The sequence below is a fragment of the Globicephala melas genome, chromosome 15 (assembly GCF_963455315.2).
Source record: "Globicephala melas chromosome 15, mGloMel1.2, whole genome shotgun sequence".
NCBI classification, from domain to species: domain Eukaryota; kingdom Metazoa; phylum Chordata; class Mammalia; order Artiodactyla; family Delphinidae; genus Globicephala; species Globicephala melas.
The window spans coordinates 51,926,108-51,942,756 of NC_083328.1; the positions used below are offsets into that span (position 1 = coordinate 51,926,108).

The window sequence follows — 16,649 nt, forward strand, 5'->3', positions numbered from 1 at the left end:
GCGGGTGTCGGGGCCAGAAGGGAGCATTCAGGGGCTTGGTGGGCAGGCGATGCTGTTTCTCCATCTGGTGCGGATCACGTGAGTGTTCATTTTGTGAAAACTGACCCAGCTGGACACGAGATTTGCGTGTTTTACTTCATGAACGTTACACTCTGATCAAAAGCTTAAAATAACTTTATTGACGTACTTTGGAAAAGTGATATTCTTACACTTAGATTACAGTAATCACTGTCGATAAGAAATTCACAAAAGCTCTTTGGACATGAAAAAGGGACACATCTGGACATATTTAAGTAGTATTTTAGAGGGCACCTGCCAGCCCTTCTGGGGGCTGCGTTTGGATCCACCACCTACCAACCAGGGCTGTTTCTTCCCTCTTTCCCCTATAACCTGTCCAAAGTGAACGCTGCTGACTGCCCACCTTGTAAACCCTTCTCCTCTGCTCCCTCATTAATCTTGTCAGTGTCACCTTGTCATCATTTTGGAAACCGCAACTACAGATTCTACATAATGCAAAAGTTCTAACTGAGCTTTTGTGTAGGATTCTGGGAAATGTGCAATATACTAACATGATTTTTTATTATTATTACCTGTTTTAGCTGTGGGTTTTTTGGTGGGGAGGGCAGAGTGGTGGAGAGGGGTGAGGGAGTTACTTGTTCAAATCCACAGGGCGCTCAGCATATCCAAACCTCCAAGCTTCCTCAGCCTTCTTCTCAAACAACTTAGCCAGTCTAGCAATTATGACCTTTGAATGTAAGATTATGCTTCTGAGACATGATGTATGATGTGAGACTTACATATATCTATCTATATATAATTTTTTCTTGCTAAATTACAAAAGTTTTTTTTAACTGTTTCCTCTTCCTTCTGGGCATCATACCTGTGCACTTACTCTGTGTGTGTGTGTGTGTGTGTGTGTGTGTGTGTTGTGTGTACTCTAAGGTTATTAAGTAGAAGTAAAACTTTTGGATGCTTTGGAAACTGACTTCCTTTAAAGAGAAAGAGTCCTGCATTTTTTACATAGATTCATTTTCTCTGAAATATCTATATTTTTTAAAAGGGTAAAAAAACTTTTTTTCCCTTTCAAATCATAAAATATGAAAATCAAAACACACTTTAAAGGGAATGGAAGGAAGGTCCGGATCTTCCCACCTATAGAATAAAAGAGTCATCCAACACAAACTGACCACCTTGATAAAGTTCATGGCCCTCTAATTATTGGGGGACCATCACTTTTAACAACTTATTTTATTGAGTGTTGTATGTCAGGCGCCACACAGAGCAATGCATGTGCCTTCGCTCCTTTAATGGTAACAGTGGTTCTGTGCAGTAGGAGATACTACAATCCTTACATTACACATGAGGAAACAGGTTGAGATGCATTAAGCAATTCACCCACAGTGAGCTCTGAATTTGGAGGGTGAGAGTGGAGAAAAAGAAAACAATCAAATGAGAAGCCCTCCATGCCCCAGAGGTTGTAGAACAAAGACACAGATCTTTAAGAGGAAGGATGGGCAAACTCAGAAAACAGATTCTCAACAGCCCATTAGAAAGCATAATGGTACATTTGAAAATGAGGAGTTTGAGGCAAATCAGGGTTTGGGAAACCTTCGTCTTTCCCTCCACATCTTGTCCAACACAGAGAAACGAGAGAGGCCAGGCTCACAATCTCCCAAGCTCCCTAGCTGAGATGGAGAAAGTTAACTCACTCTCAAACACCCCAGTCCTGTACACCCACCTCCTACTACCAGAGACTGATCGTATACAAATGCAAAATGAAAGCAAAGATACAAACGCACAATAAAAGCAAGGTACATCCTTTCATATCATTGGTGAAACACATAGCCACCATAGGTCAGTCCTTTATCTGTTGGCCAAGTTCCGGAGGACAAGGGTTGGCCTTGATGTTCAGACAGTGTATACCTATACACCATTACTAGTTGTTCAAAAATGGAAATATTTCCACATGCTCCCACAGACACTGGGGACCCGCAGACCTTCCCAGGATCAGGCAAAAGCATGGTTCATGCCTGGCCCTGGTGGAACAGGATGTCTCCAGGACTCCACTCCAGCTCCACTGCCCGCCTGCTGTCTGTTGTGATTGGTTAACGCCAATGTCAAAGCTTTTGGCTACCACCCTTAGAGCATCCACAGCCTCACCATGACATTGGTAGGTAGCCAACAGACTATGCAGGACACTGCGCCCTCTGGGTGACATCCCCCATTCTACATGATGGCCAGGACAACAGGACTGGTGATTATGGTGCTTTAGCCACTCAAAGAACAAGACAGAATCTCTACACAATTCTAAATAGCCCCAAACTCATCATTTTCAAAGGTACCATTATGCTTTCTAATGGGCTATTGAAAATCTGTTTTGAGTTTTCCCATCCTTCGGCTTAAAGATCAGAGAAGAGGGTTTACAATTTTTAAGTGAGATCAGATATTTTAGATATTTTAAATTATTTCCAGCATTTACTTTTCCTCACTAGCAGATGGGGCACCCCCTTGGGGCGGGGGTGTGGGCAGCAGGTATTTCCCAAAGTCAGAGCGAAAAGGAAAAACACAGCAGCCTCCCCTGCTCAGAGGCAGGAAGTCAGACTAGACAGCCTCTCAAGAAGCTTCTCTCCTTCCTTTCCTTGTCTAACACTCCCACTAGAAGCAGATGAAAATGCTGAAAATGTTTCATTGCCTCTAAGAAATTCAAAAGAAATGCATGAATGTGAGTTAAGTCAGCCTGGGCATCAGAGACACTTCCTAAATATCCCAGAAGACCTAAAAAGATTGTCCACGATTATGTCACCGAGTTTTTTCTACCTCCTACGTAGGTAGAAAGGTAATAATTGGAAGAATTTCTCAAAATACAAACACATAGATAAAATTAAACTTACAAACCAGTGAAAATGTACACAGGCCAGCAAGATTGTGCTCTCTACCATACTTTCCAAGTTTTTTTTCACAAACCTTATCTCAGTGGTTTCAAAGTGTGGTTCCCCAACCAGCAGCATCAGTGCTACCCAAGACCCTATGAGAAAGGCAAATTCCCAGGCTCCATCTCAGACCTTCTGAATCAGAAACTGAGGGTGGGCCCCAGCAGTCTGAACCTTACCAATCCCCCCAGATGTTTCTGATGCACGCTCAAGTGTGAGAAGGGCTGCTTTACCTATCAGCTACTGCCAACTTTTAGATGAAATAGGTAGGAAATGCAGCATTCTCACAGTCTGAGCAAGAGGCAGCAAAGATTCACAGGTTAAGTGATTAAGCTAAAGTCACACAGCTGACTGGTAAAAGAATCAGCAGGTACACCCACGCCTTTGGACTCAAGATCTAGCTCTCTGTGTCTTCAACACACAGTCTCACTAATATGCAATATAATTAGCCAGATAACCTAAACTGGCTTGACACTAGAAGGACAAATATGAACGGGGAAGAGTAGAAGGGTGACACCTGGGGAGGAAAAAACCATCCTAAGAAGGTCTGGGTCCCTCTTACTCCACAAATCACCATGGAGACCAAGAAGGCCAACCGAGGAACTTACAGGATAGTCCATTGCATTCCACATAACCTGACTCCTAGGTGCAGTCTGGTTTCTCCCCTATGAAAGATCTGAGATTCCCCTGGCCCTCTCCTTAGTGCCCATATCCTTCCTACCGGACTGCCCCAGAAACTCACTGTTCAATGCTCAGAGGGAGCCCTTCTCACCTTCTGCAGGTGGCGTTTGACTAGCAGCCTCTCCATCACTCTCCCTGCAGCCCTCATAATCTCTATATCATTGGTGTTCTTGATAATTTTCTGGCTCCTCCACCTAGTATGTAAGGTCGGTAACAGCAGGGGGTTTGCTGATTTCTTCATCACATCAGGCTCTAATCCAGGGCCTGGCATTAGTAGGTGAGGAAGAAATATATGTGACATAAATGCACATAATAAAAGTCATCTACCTGGATGTATCAAAAAGTGTTTCCACAGAAAAACTTCATTTTCAAAGTGACACTCATATTTTCTTCCAAACAAGACATTCTAGAGAATTATTTTTTCTTCAAACACTTTTTAAATTTTATTTTATTCATTATTATTTATATTAGTTATCTATTTTTTACATATTAGTGTATATATGTCAATCCCAATCTCCCAATTCATCCCACCACCACCACCCCCCGCCACTTTCCCCCCTTGGTGTCCATACGTTTGCTCTCTACATCTGTGTCTCTGTTTCTGCCTTGCAAACCGGTTCATCTGGAGAATTATTTAAAATGCAGTTTCAAATCATCTCTGTGAATAAATCCAGAGCTTATCCTGGAATACCCTTCTTATTCTGCATAGTCTCCTTCTCTCTCGCTCGCTCGCTCGCTCTCTCTTCCTTCTGCTCTTCATTCTCTTTCTCAGTAAACCCATCATCATATTAGCTTTCTATCTGAGGATCTCAAGATGGGCAAGACTGCTTTACTTGTTGTTGAACTGCATTTTCTTTGTTTTTCCTTGAGACAGACAAAGCATTTCATCTGTGTCTGAACTTATTGTTTAGATTCTGGAATAATCCATTTACAAAGCATCCGGTCATTAGACTAGGTCAGAAGGAGAAAAGTGTAAAGTCCATAGTAAAAGAATGCCTACAGCATTTAATAAGTGGTATGAGCTTTCAAGGAAGCTGTGGGATCAGCCTCCAAGTCCTGTTTGCACTTCCAAACGGACAAAATATAGACACAGACCTGCTCAGCTAAGTAACTGGATTCTCTACCTGGAATATTTAAATTGTTTTCAGACACTGGAAAATGGCTTAAGAAGATTAAAGAAAAATACCCTGGAGAATAACAGGCTATAATTTACTAGGTGGAAAATCTTTTCAGCAAGAAGAATGCCTCATTCTCCTATAATTCCTCCTGTTTAAGAGATGTCTTAGTCATTTGGACCCAAATTTCCTTAGATCCAGCAGCTCAGGTTTATTCCCATGGGTTGTTCTTGTCAAACCTGTTGAATGATATCTAGGCCATAAAATTGATAAACTAATATCCGAAGATCCCCATGTATTCAGCAAGATTATTAACGTGTCTGAAGGCAATGTGCAAGGAGGGGTGGGGGTGGCGAGGGGGGGGTGGGGGTGGCGGGGGGGATTCACTTGAAGTCCTAGGGTCCAGGGTTCCTGTAAAGTACTGGACTTAGCCCAGCCCCTCCTGGCATAAGATGAAGGTAAATTGAGGTAATGTCTTGTATTCTATTCTGTAGTCTATTTCGAACTGAAGACTCCAGCCAGCTCAGTTCTCAGAAACTTGCCCTCCTGCTTGGCCTGCAGGCCCACCGAGCCCTCATCGACCCCTCAGTTACCCTCTTCTGCTCTTCAGCCCTCCCCTGGTGTGTCCTCCCCAGCCTTTCTCAGGGCCCTTCTCTGCGGAGCCGGGCGCTAAAGTTTGGCATCACCGACCACCTGTCGGCTGGACCGCTGTGTCCTCTGCCTCTGCCGCGTGGGCGCCCAGAAAAGCGCTAAGACGCTGAGCAACCATTCAACAGTTTCGGACTCCCGGGCAGTTCCTTCTCGAAAGGGACCAAAGGAGGTAACAGGGGGTGCGTCGGCGCGCGGAGAGGGGCGCGACTTGTTCACACCGCAGCGCTTTCCTGCGGGTCCCAACTTCACCCTCCCCACTTTCCAAACTCTCAGGACCCGTCACCGGCAACGCCGGCCCCTTCGGCTCCACTGGCCCAAAAGATTTCAGACCTCAGGGGGCGCTGACCAGACCCAGCCAGGACGTCAACTACTGAACCCAAGGACCCAAGAGCGGGAGCCCAGCCGCCGCTGTCGGCCACCCGTCCGGGCGGCGGCGACCTGAGCGCTCCGAAGCCCCCGCGCCCGCCCGGGTGCGCCCATTGCATAACGCACCCCTCGCCCCACCCCCACAAGAGGCCCGCGCCTGCCCCGCGCCCCACCGGCACCCCCGCCAACCGCCCCGACTTACATCATCCCACTTGACGAATTTGGTGCCCTTCTTGAGGCTGTCGGACACGCACACGGGCTTGAGTTGCAGAGCGTGTACTCCGGGCTGAGCCCCGGCCATCAGGGCTCATCGGGGCTCCGGGCAGCCCGGGCGAGCGCGGCAGGGACGGGGCGCAGGGCGCGGGCTCCTTTCCCGGCTCCAGAGGCGCTCGCCTCTGCTCCCGCGCCGGCCTCCGCACCTCCTCCGGCGCGGCTCAGCAGGCGGGGTGCGCGGGGGCGAGGCGCCCGGCCATGATCGGGCGGCACGCGGGGTCGGGCGCCCGCGGTGGATGCGGAGCCTCGGAGGGCAAAGAGCCGCCAAGAAGGGCTGCCAGCCGCCGCCGGATACTGCTCCTCGGCCGCCGTCGCCTCCTGGCGTACCATTCAGCACATCCTCTAGACATGGAGGGAGAGCGCGAATGACACACGCTCGGCGCCCCCCCGCCCTGCTCCTTCCCCTTCTCCCTCCTCCTCCCGCCCCCCTTCCCCGCCACCAGCGCTCGCTCAGTCCCTCCTTCCCTCGGCGGCTTCCAGCCCAACTTTGCGCACTGGGTCAGGCGCCGGGAAGCGGGGACGCAGCGGCACCTTCCGGCTCCCGGGCTCCACTGCAGCCAACGCCTGCGCCGCCGCGCCTCTGAGCATGCCTCGTGCCCCGGTGGCGGGGTGCTGGGGTGTACAGGAGCCAGGCGTTCCTGGGGGTTTGATGGGGAACGTGAGCCCGAGCCTGGAAATGTCCTTGGGTCCAAACGGGGTGGGGAAAGGGAGCCGTCGGAGGGAGCGGAGAAGCGACCCACTGCTTTCCCCTCTAGCTGGAGCTCTCCAGCGCTGACCACAAACCAGCTTTTTGAAAAGACAATTATTATTTATTAGTAGAGAAGAGAACATTTGAGAGGCATGGAGTGAGAGCTCTTTGGGGAACCTTGCCAGCCCTGAGAATTTGCAGCGCGCTGGTCTTGAAGCCTGGGCATTCTTCGATTAAGTTGTGTTTCTGAGAAAGCAAGCCCATTCTAAGAGAAACAATGCTTTTATTTCCCACGATGACAGAAGGCTCCTGCGTGTGTGTGTGTGTGTGTGTGTGTGTGCGCGCGCGCGCGCGTGTATCAGACAGAGACAGAGGAGCGAGAGAGAGGTGTCTAACTGATAGAAACTTGCTCATTTAGGAACATAGGTGTAAGGATGTTTGTACTCATTCAACAAACATTTCTCATTTCTTTTAAAACAAAGAAAGAGATAGCCCCACCAGAATAGATCAAGTTTAAAAGACCGATAATGCCAGTGTTGAGAAAATGAGGAGCAACTGGAAATTTCATCCACTGCTGGAGAGTATAAAATGGTAAAGCCACTTGGAAAAACAGTTTTTTATGAAGTTAAACATTTACTTATCATAAAACCCAGAACTTCTACTTCTAGGTATTTACCCAAGAGAAATGAAAACATATGTTCTCACAGACTTGTTCAGTAATGCTCATAGCTTTCTTCGTAATATCCCAAAACTGGAAACCACAAATGTCCATCAACAGGTAAATGGATAAACAAAATGTGGTATGCCAAACAATGGAACACTATTCAGCAATAAAAAAGTAATGGGCATACAACCACACAGATAAATCACACAGACTCTAAGCCTTAGTGAAAGAAGCTGGACACAATAGACTACATACTGTTTGATTCCATCTCAGGAATTCTACAGCAGGTAAACCAGTCTATGTTGACAGAAAGCAGATCAGTGGTCGCCTGTGGCCAGGAGTGGCAGGGATTGACAGGGAAGGTGAACCAGGGAACTTTTGAGAGAGACGAAAATGTTCCATATCATGTGTGTACACAGTTGTCAAAATTATAGAACTGTATACCTAAAATGAGTATGTTTTATTGTAAGTAAATTGTACCTCAATAAAGTTGATTTTAAAAAAGAAACAGAATATGAACAAAGAAAGAGAGAAACATTCTTTTCTCTTAAGTGTTTGTCTTTTTTCCTCTGCCCCAGAGGCTTCCAAGGCCCAATGTTTACAAACTCGGTCAAAATATTACCCAAAATCTGACGGGGAAATTTGCTGTTAAATATTTCAATGCATTCAAAACATATGTGTTCATTAGCAGCTGTATGCTGGGCACTATGATAATCACCAAGGATAACCTGGTGAACATGACCCCAGACTCCGGCTCTTTTTGGGGGGCCTTACCTGGTCCTTGGAAGCCACTTGCCACAAAGAATCTCTTTAAAGACTGACTTGTTTCATTTTGATCACATGTCCCTAAACTAAAACCTGAGTATATTGTCCAAAGACTCTCTATCCAGTGGCCTTGGCTTGCTAAGTGCAGAGAGCACCATCACATTTTCACACTGCTTCTCTTGAAAACAGCAACACAACTCTACTTCCAGCATTCCTGCCCTTCTCAATTGTGCTTATAATTCATCCTACCAGACTAGTTCTTTTCTCTTCTCTCTTTTATTTCTCCACCACCCTCAGTTTTGTACTGAAAAGATTATTGGCCAAATAGGCTTAACAGCAGAATGATGTAGGAAGGCAAGATAGACCAGAGATGTGCCCTCTAGAAGACGAGTTTGGAAGATTAGAAATGGGCTCTAGGCTAAATGAGAAGGTAGAATGAGACTCTTCGTGGCGGCTGATTGCATCATCTCTCTCTGTTCCTTGTCCTTCTCTGTATCCACACACTTTGCCATGTGACCTTATGGTGACCTGTGTATTTATTCACCCCATTGATATTGGCTAATGAGATGTTAGAAGATGTGACCTAAGAAAAGGCTTGAAATATACTTGTGAGGATGAGTGGGAAATATACGTGCCCTCTGGGGTTTCTGGTTATTACCGTGAGACAAACACGTCTCAGAGAGCCATAAGGGGAAGATGTAGGCCCGATCTGCAGCCTAGAGGCAAATCCAACAGAACCCATCTGAGATCTGTCAGAACCCAGACAACCGGCAGACTTATGAGCGTGACAATATATGCTCATTGTTGGATCCACCGATCTGGCCAGGGACTGGGGGAGGGATCATTTATTATGCACAATTATTGTGGGAAGTAGCTGGTTGAGTCACTCATCTAGTATTCTTGATCCTTCCCAGCTGTTGCTTGTTGCTGTGAATGTAAGGAGAATAAAGCTGTAGAATTCTGAACATTGTTTGTCTTCAAGACAAGCATGGACTGTGGGAACTCCTTCTGCCAGCAGAAGGATGCAGTTTGAGCCAGGAGAGCTGTGCGATAACCCCCTTCAACATGTAAGATGAGGCTTGAGGCAGCTTGGTTCAACTCCCTCATTTTCCACACCTCTGGTTAAGATACAAGGCAGAAGTAGTTTTAACGTGTGGGGATTTTTGCCATGCAAAGGGACTGGTAAGAACATCCAAAATTGTGTGAGCCAGGCCTGTGATCCATCAAGTTCAGTGCTCTGTTCTGTTTTTAAAACAATAAAAAGGTCTGTTTTATGTGAGAGCACAGAATTGCCCTCGGGAATGTCAGCCTCAGGGAGTTGGCAAAGCTAACCATTACTGAGAATTAACTATAGGCCAGAACACTAGGCTAAGCACTTCCCAGATACTCCATAACATAACACTTACTGTTCAACAGCACCCTCCCACCACCTTTTCCTTGTTAAGCAAACCCTGATTTGGTTCAGCTGGCAATGTGCTTAGGAAAGGTGGCTCCTCCCTCTTCCCAGGAAATGAACTGCTATTGGTCTATTGGTCTAAAGCAATTATAGAAATCACACTCTCCTTCTCTCTGATGGGTTTAGGAGGTCATTAGGAGACCCAAATCTGCCCAATGGATTAAGGGAGGTAGGGCCTGCTCCTTTCTCTGTCTCTCTCTGACTTTGTCTCTCCCTCTCTGTCTCTCTCTCTCTCTGTTACCCTGTAAAGAGGATGGCCAACTAGAAACATGCAAAGAGCCTTACTTAGTCCTTCATGAGATTGTTAGCCCTTTGCAAGTCTCTAGACTTCCTGATAAGTGAGGCAATAAGTGTGTTTATTGCTTAAGCCTTACTATTAGTCTTAGCTGATCTGGTGGACCATATTATTATCCCCAGTTTTATTGATTATAAAATTAAGACTTGGAGAGGTGAATTAACCTGCTTAAGGTTACCCAACTTGGAACCAGGTTTGACACCTAGGATCTCTGATTTGAGAACTTAACTCTCAACCACCATGCTAGGCACCTCTAGAACTTACAACTCAGATCTGAGTAGTTTTTCCCTACTTTTAACTGCAATATAATGTAAATATTCCCATTTCCTCTAGAAAACTGTGGTATGTAGCCCTGTCTCTTAGCAGTTCATCACTCACTTGAGGCCTGCCACAGTGGGAAGGAAGGGTGTTTTGATTTGAACAGACATACTTTCTAAGAGCCAGCTCTACCAATGACTAGCTTTGTGACATTGGGAAAGTATCTTCCTCCTTCTGAAATACAGAAGCCTTATATACTAATGGGTAAATAATAATGATGATGAAAGCTATAAGGGTTTTACACTTTTAATTCATTAATCCTCACATTAACCCCATGAACCGGGTTATCATTATCATCTCCATTTCATAGTAGAGAAAACTGAGTCAGGGAAGGGTTAAATACTTGTACAGGATTTTCCAGCTAGTAAGTGGAAGAACCAGAATTAAATCCCAGGCAGCTTGGCCCTAGAGCAGACACGTTTAATCAGCACACTACACTTTCTTGAAGAGTTATTGTGAAGATCAAATGAAATCATGTATGCAAGTCTCTGTCACATAGTGCTAATCAATAGTAGTTAATGCACTTATAATTATTCTAAAATTGTACTATATTGCCTTTATGTGCCCTAGAATAACTTTTTATGAGCAGTATTCAAAGGCAGCATCCTAATTCTGTGGTCTGTGATTTAGTCAACTTCTTTCTGCCTGCATTGATTCTATAAACTTTAATCATATCCATTTTCATCTCTAACCTTCTAGAATTCAAAAGTTCTTTTCCATTACCAATAAATGTGTTCTAATTGCATCTAAGCATCAGGGTTCCTCTAACTCTATCTTTTTGGAAATAACAGAGAGATAGGGAGGAAAAACCGCCTAGAACCAGCTTTATAATAACCACATCTGGGTTACATTAAATAGTCTTTGGTACATAAAACCCTCCATCTGTGGTACTCCATACCCTTTCCCTCCCTGACTGTCTGGAATGAAGATGGTCCCTATGGTGACCTTGAGGACCGCACATTGAAGAAAGCAGAGCTTCTGTTAGCCTGGGTACCTGAAGGGACTGCAGGGTGAGGGTCACGTGATCACCTGCACAGTATAATTCTGTGAACAAGAACTATACTTTGAGATTATTCAAGCCAAGAAGTAAATGTCATTAGCAACATTATTACCATTATTACATTTCACATCAATATAAGAGATAAGATTTATACATCTTAGATGGTAAATAAGAACAGGCCTCGTGATGAAATTGCCAAGTTCTGACTCAGTGAGTTCTATTATCAAGTAAAACCCTGGGACAGGCGGGGACTCAAAAGAAGACAACTTAAAATTATCACTGATGCATGGAAAAAAAAACTATGCTTTCCCTCCCCAGAGGCTCTCCTTTGAACCCTTTCTTAACAGCACAATGCATTTTCTCTAAATTCTATCACACAAAAGAAAAAAGCTTTCAGATTGCTTTAGTTATGTTACAAAAATTGTGGGTTTTTTTTCCTTCTTAAAAAAGAAGAAAAATGACCCGATATTCATTTAAGCTCTGTTTTATCCTTCATTTAAAGTAAAAGCTTTTATTGAAATCTGTCTGATCACCTTAAACACCATTTTGAAAAAAAAAGAATTTGGAAGCACAGATCCAAAAATGTCTAAGGAGAGATGCTCTAAGAATCCGATTTCACAGAAAATGCAAGTGTTAGGGAGTGTGGCCCATGGAAACAATGCCTCAGGACAAGAAGCATCTAGGAAAGACCTCTCCACCTCACCCTGCTTCTGTCCTGCCATCTCCAGACCCTCTGACAGAGTGATGCAACACTCTGTCAGTATATATAATCTTCATGAGTCATTCTGTCTTCTCTATTCTATAAAAATAAATATCAGCACCCCCCAATCCTCTCTCACTTCAAATATAACCACCAACCTTTGGGTCTCTAGTGATATCTCACCAGAATTTAAAGGAAATTTATTATTATTTTTGAGCTTTTGAACATATGAATGCATTCACACTTTTAAAAAATCTTTTGGCCTATTGACTAGTTTCAGATAATAATTCCCCTCCTAATTAAACTGAACTTAAATTCCCCAATTTTGAACCTCTTCTTATGCAAAGACTTCAGTCACCATTTACTGGTACACTAACATCTATAAAATATGGATAACCATCTTTTCACATTTTCTTGGGCTTTAACAAACAAGAACATGACTTTGTTTCCAATCAGGACTTCTCTTTTCTGGCATGCTGTCATTTCTCTATAGTCGCCCCACCTTAGGGATCTAAGAGCAAACTTTTTTGTTATAACCAATCAAATTATTATGTAAAACATACAAAAGCAGTGGGGAAAGATGCTCATCAGGGAGTCCCTGTTAGAGAGAGTCTGGTTGCCTACCCAGTATCCATTCTTCTCGAGGCCAGTGGCAGTAGGATTCTGTTGGTTTGAAACCTCAAAAGTTCCCTGGGGGGGAATTCGAAACTACTGCAGGTACACAGAGGGCAGGAAGAGACCAAAGAAAGAAGCAGACACTCTAGACTGGTAGATGACAGGTTAAAATCAAGGGAATTTACATAACAGGCTTATATCGGGCACCGGCCCACCAGAATCTTAAAGTTTATACTTAACGTGGTTCAGTCACGTATCCCATCCAGATGGTCTCAACAATTCATGCTCTCTCAAGGATGCATCCTTGACAACGGCTCCCACTGTGAATTATTGGGCAGAAGGTACATTTCAGGGACAGGGGATAGGTGAGGAGCCTCCAATTGCCCAGATCAAGCTCACGGGACAACATATCACACCCGCTCAATGACCTCCTCCAACAGACTCCAATCTAATTTGGGACGACAGTGTGCTTTGTTCACCTGCCCTCGTTCCCACTTCTTGCTCCATGGAATGCCCACTTGAGGGCTGAACTTTCAGCCCTGAGGTGACCTTGAGAATGGAAGTCAGAAGTGAGGTGGGTAGAGCAGGTAGATAGAAGTTCTTGGGGCTCCCAACAATCACATCATCCTGGATCACCTAGATTTTAAATCAGAAAAAGGTTTCTATCTCGTTTAAATCCCTACAGTTTGGGGGGGTTTTAGCCCATGAAGCCACAAACAGCCCTAACTGATACTAAAGCAAACACAGAACACTCTTGTGGCTTCTGATGCTATTGTTTTGTTCCACTTCAGTTTTCTAAATGTCTTTCAGTGCTCTGTGCCAGCAGGTTATGAAAAATGCCTTTTGTTTTTTCATGTATTTCCCCGGGGTTTCTGTTCCTGAAGAAATTGCTGGTTTTCAGTCATTCCACCAATTCAGGATCAGGATAGAAACACTGGTTTTCATGGAAAATAATTGTACTTCAAAGTATTTGTGAGGTTAAGTAATGAGGGAGCTGGCATAGTGTTGCATTTTATTAAAAATAGGCCCCAATGCTACAGTAGCAGCTACATAATTAGAGATAGATGTTGCCATGTATGTCAATCTATGATGATTTACAGAGACTGTGAACTTGTGCTTTTCTCACTTGAATACCATCTTTTACTTTAATGCTGACATTATAATATGCTAGAGAATTGACAGAATAAGGGTTTGGACGATTTCAATCTTTATCTAACTAAATAGCATGACTAAAAGGAAAGACATATTCCAGTTTCCTTCTGATTTTAAAGATGGAAATAAATAAGTAACCCCACATCTTTGTTGACCCAGCTTTGTAATGCCAAACTGAATCATATAGATAAAGAATAATATTGAGCTGGGATTTTGCATTCACAAAAATAGTACCAGGTTAGCAGTTTAAGACAGATTTTAAAAATTGAATCAAGTTGTACATATATTTATTGGGTAAATACAGATATTTTATAAACATGTATGCATTTCCCCAATATAGGTTACCTCCACTGGTACATATTAAATATCAGATTCCCATATACAAATATGTACAAGGAGCAGAGAACAGCCAAGGCAAGCAACAGATGGCAGTGATTATGTTACAAATCTGAAAAGAAAAATAACTTGGAAAATGGTTTACTTAAAACTGTAGTAAAAAATTTCAGGTCATAAATATGAAGATGCAAAACACCCTTTTCTTGACTACAGAGGAAAAAATGAAAATACCCTAATAACAAGTAGTCACTTTTGTTTTGGGGATTGGTTAAAAAAGAAAAATTAAGTTGCATATAGACAATGGAGAGAACCTCTCCACCAAACAGAATACATATACTGTTATTTGAGCTATGTTGTTGCCACTGCACCTTCCAAAGGAGGAAACAATGTAAGATTTGCATCACCCTACATTCTAATTCTAGTCTGAGTGAAGATAATAATGTTGTCTCCTGTTACCTATTCAAATTAATTTATTAGAAAGAATATACTCTTTAACTGTATGGCAGAATGAATAGGCAAACTTTTAAGGTCAGAGAGTAAATATTTTAGGCTCTGCAGGCCACATGATCTCTATCACTACTCAACTCCACCACTGTAGACTGAAATTAGCTATAGACAGTATAGACACACACACATTGAGTGTGTCCGTGTTCCAATAAAACTTTATTTACAAACAGAGGTGGCAGGCTGGATTTGGTCCATAGACTATAGTCTGCAAACCCCTGTTCTATAGGAGGAAAACAGTTCAAGACTTCTTGAACCTTTCCCTTAAAGTAACTGAGCATTTATTGCCTCATAAAGTGTCCTATTTCTTTATTTCTCTATGGCATGGAATGTGTGGGTCCAGTTAATTCTACTAATAAACTATAAAGAAGTAAGCCCACATAATATAGCAGATTGGAAGCAAAATATGTTTTATACATGAAGACAGGCAACTGTCTGAACTAGGTGAATATAAGTGAATATAAATTTTGGCCCATAACAACCCCTAGCAACAAAAAGAGCCTGACAACAGCAAAACCTACAATAAAGAAAAATCTAAGGAAATCATCTTGCAAAATCCCATTCCCCATAAAATAATGTTTGGTGTATAATTTATAATTATTCAAATTAATCTTTTCTGTAAATATGTGAGAAATTCAGTTATTAAAATAGCATTTCTCATTACATTATTTGTATAAATGAAATATAAAATTGCACCAAGCATATAGAGATATAGAGTTTAGTTCTCATTAAATATGCCTAAGATATGTTCTCTGGGGGTTCTCTTCAACTCCATACTTATCTGAGGATAGCATAGTCTCTCAAAAGATGTAAATTGAATTCCTACTGTGTGATAGGCAATCTATTAAACTCTATAATTAGTTTTCTCTCTTTTATGCCAACATAGGAAACCTAGCAATCTAATCAATGAGAAGCTTATGGTATCATTTAGCACCTAACCACTCAATTTGTGGTCCACAAACCAGCAGCATCAGCATCCCTTGGGAACTTTTTAGAGATACGGAATCTTGGGCCCCACCTCAGACCAACTGTATCACAGTGTGCTTTTAGCCAAAAGCCCGAGAGATTGGTGTGCACACAGGAGCTGAGAAGTACCTGTGCAGTGTATTAGTGCCCCAGGCAAGCAAGTGATTCTCCAGTGTCCTGCAGTCCTGATTCCAACTTCCTAAGGAACGAACTTCTTCTCAAGGAATATCTTGGCATTGAGGAGAATCTATTTTATTACTTATAAAATAATCATAGTGCCTTTTAGGCATACATCTTAAGCTTCATCTCCTGAGATGTATGCTCTTTACAAAATAGCTGAAGTCAACTCCATATAATGGAGTCACACGCTAAGCTTTCATGGACTGTTGAAGTTGGGCAAAAAATCCATGTTGACTCCATACTCCATGGGTAACATACCATCTGGCTAGTTACTGATATTAGAATATGTTTTTATGTGCTGTGGTGGAAAACTAAGATTGCACCACAGGAGAAAGCTAACATGCTGCTTAATATCTATACTCAGAAAATTCATTTGTCTTAATGCCCTCTCTCTTTTTCATCCCTGAATGTTGAGAGAATAGATTTTTTTCTTCATAGTACAATAACCAGGGCTACTACAAAAAAATGCACTAAAATGCACTAAGTTGCTAACAGTTGATATTTGAATTTTTAAATATTGAGATTTTCTATTTATATAATGATTTGTCTCCTTTGTATTGATATGTGTTTAATTTCTGATCCCTCATTTAGGCAAAGACATATAAATTTTGATGAGACAAATTATCTAGTTCTATTTTTAGAAGCATGTTTTAATAATAAAATATGTTCTATATTTGTATAATTGCTTTTTATTCCAGAGGAAGGGACAGAAGGAGAAAGTTGGTCGCTGCTTTCTTGTGGACTAGCCTTAGCTGTAAAGTTGCTTGGTAGGTTTGATTCTCAAGAATGTGAGGTTAAATCTACAGATAAAAGTTAGGCAAAGAATTGCAGTACTCACACATGGGGGAAAAAATCGTCTCACATTTATTGATAGAAAATAGTTGCTTGGTGACAGTGATGAATGTCTGTGTGTGTGTGTGTTTGTGTGTGTGTGTGTGTGTGTTCATGTTTAAAAGTTCTCAAAAACCTGTTTCTTTGGGGAAATATTTGTCCT

At 42.8% G+C, this 16,649-nt stretch overlaps 1 protein-coding gene across 2 annotated transcripts in view; it reads right to left on the minus strand.

Moving 5' to 3' along the window:
• Window positions 1-6,400, minus strand: part of PLCB1 (phospholipase C beta 1) — a 692,666-nt gene extending 686,266 nt beyond the window's left edge. Inside the window, exon 1 of one of the 2 annotated variants that reach the window (XM_030872578.3) lies at window positions 5,946-6,399. In XM_030872578.3, coding sequence (XP_030728438.1) covers window positions 5,946-6,044 — 99 coding nt within the window. In that variant the 5' untranslated portion in view covers window positions 6,045-6,399. Of the gene's footprint in view, window positions 1-5,945 lie in introns of both variants that reach the window. The other variant, XM_060284359.2, reaches the window with a different exon arrangement.
• Window positions 6,401-16,649: the final 10,249 nt, after the last annotated feature.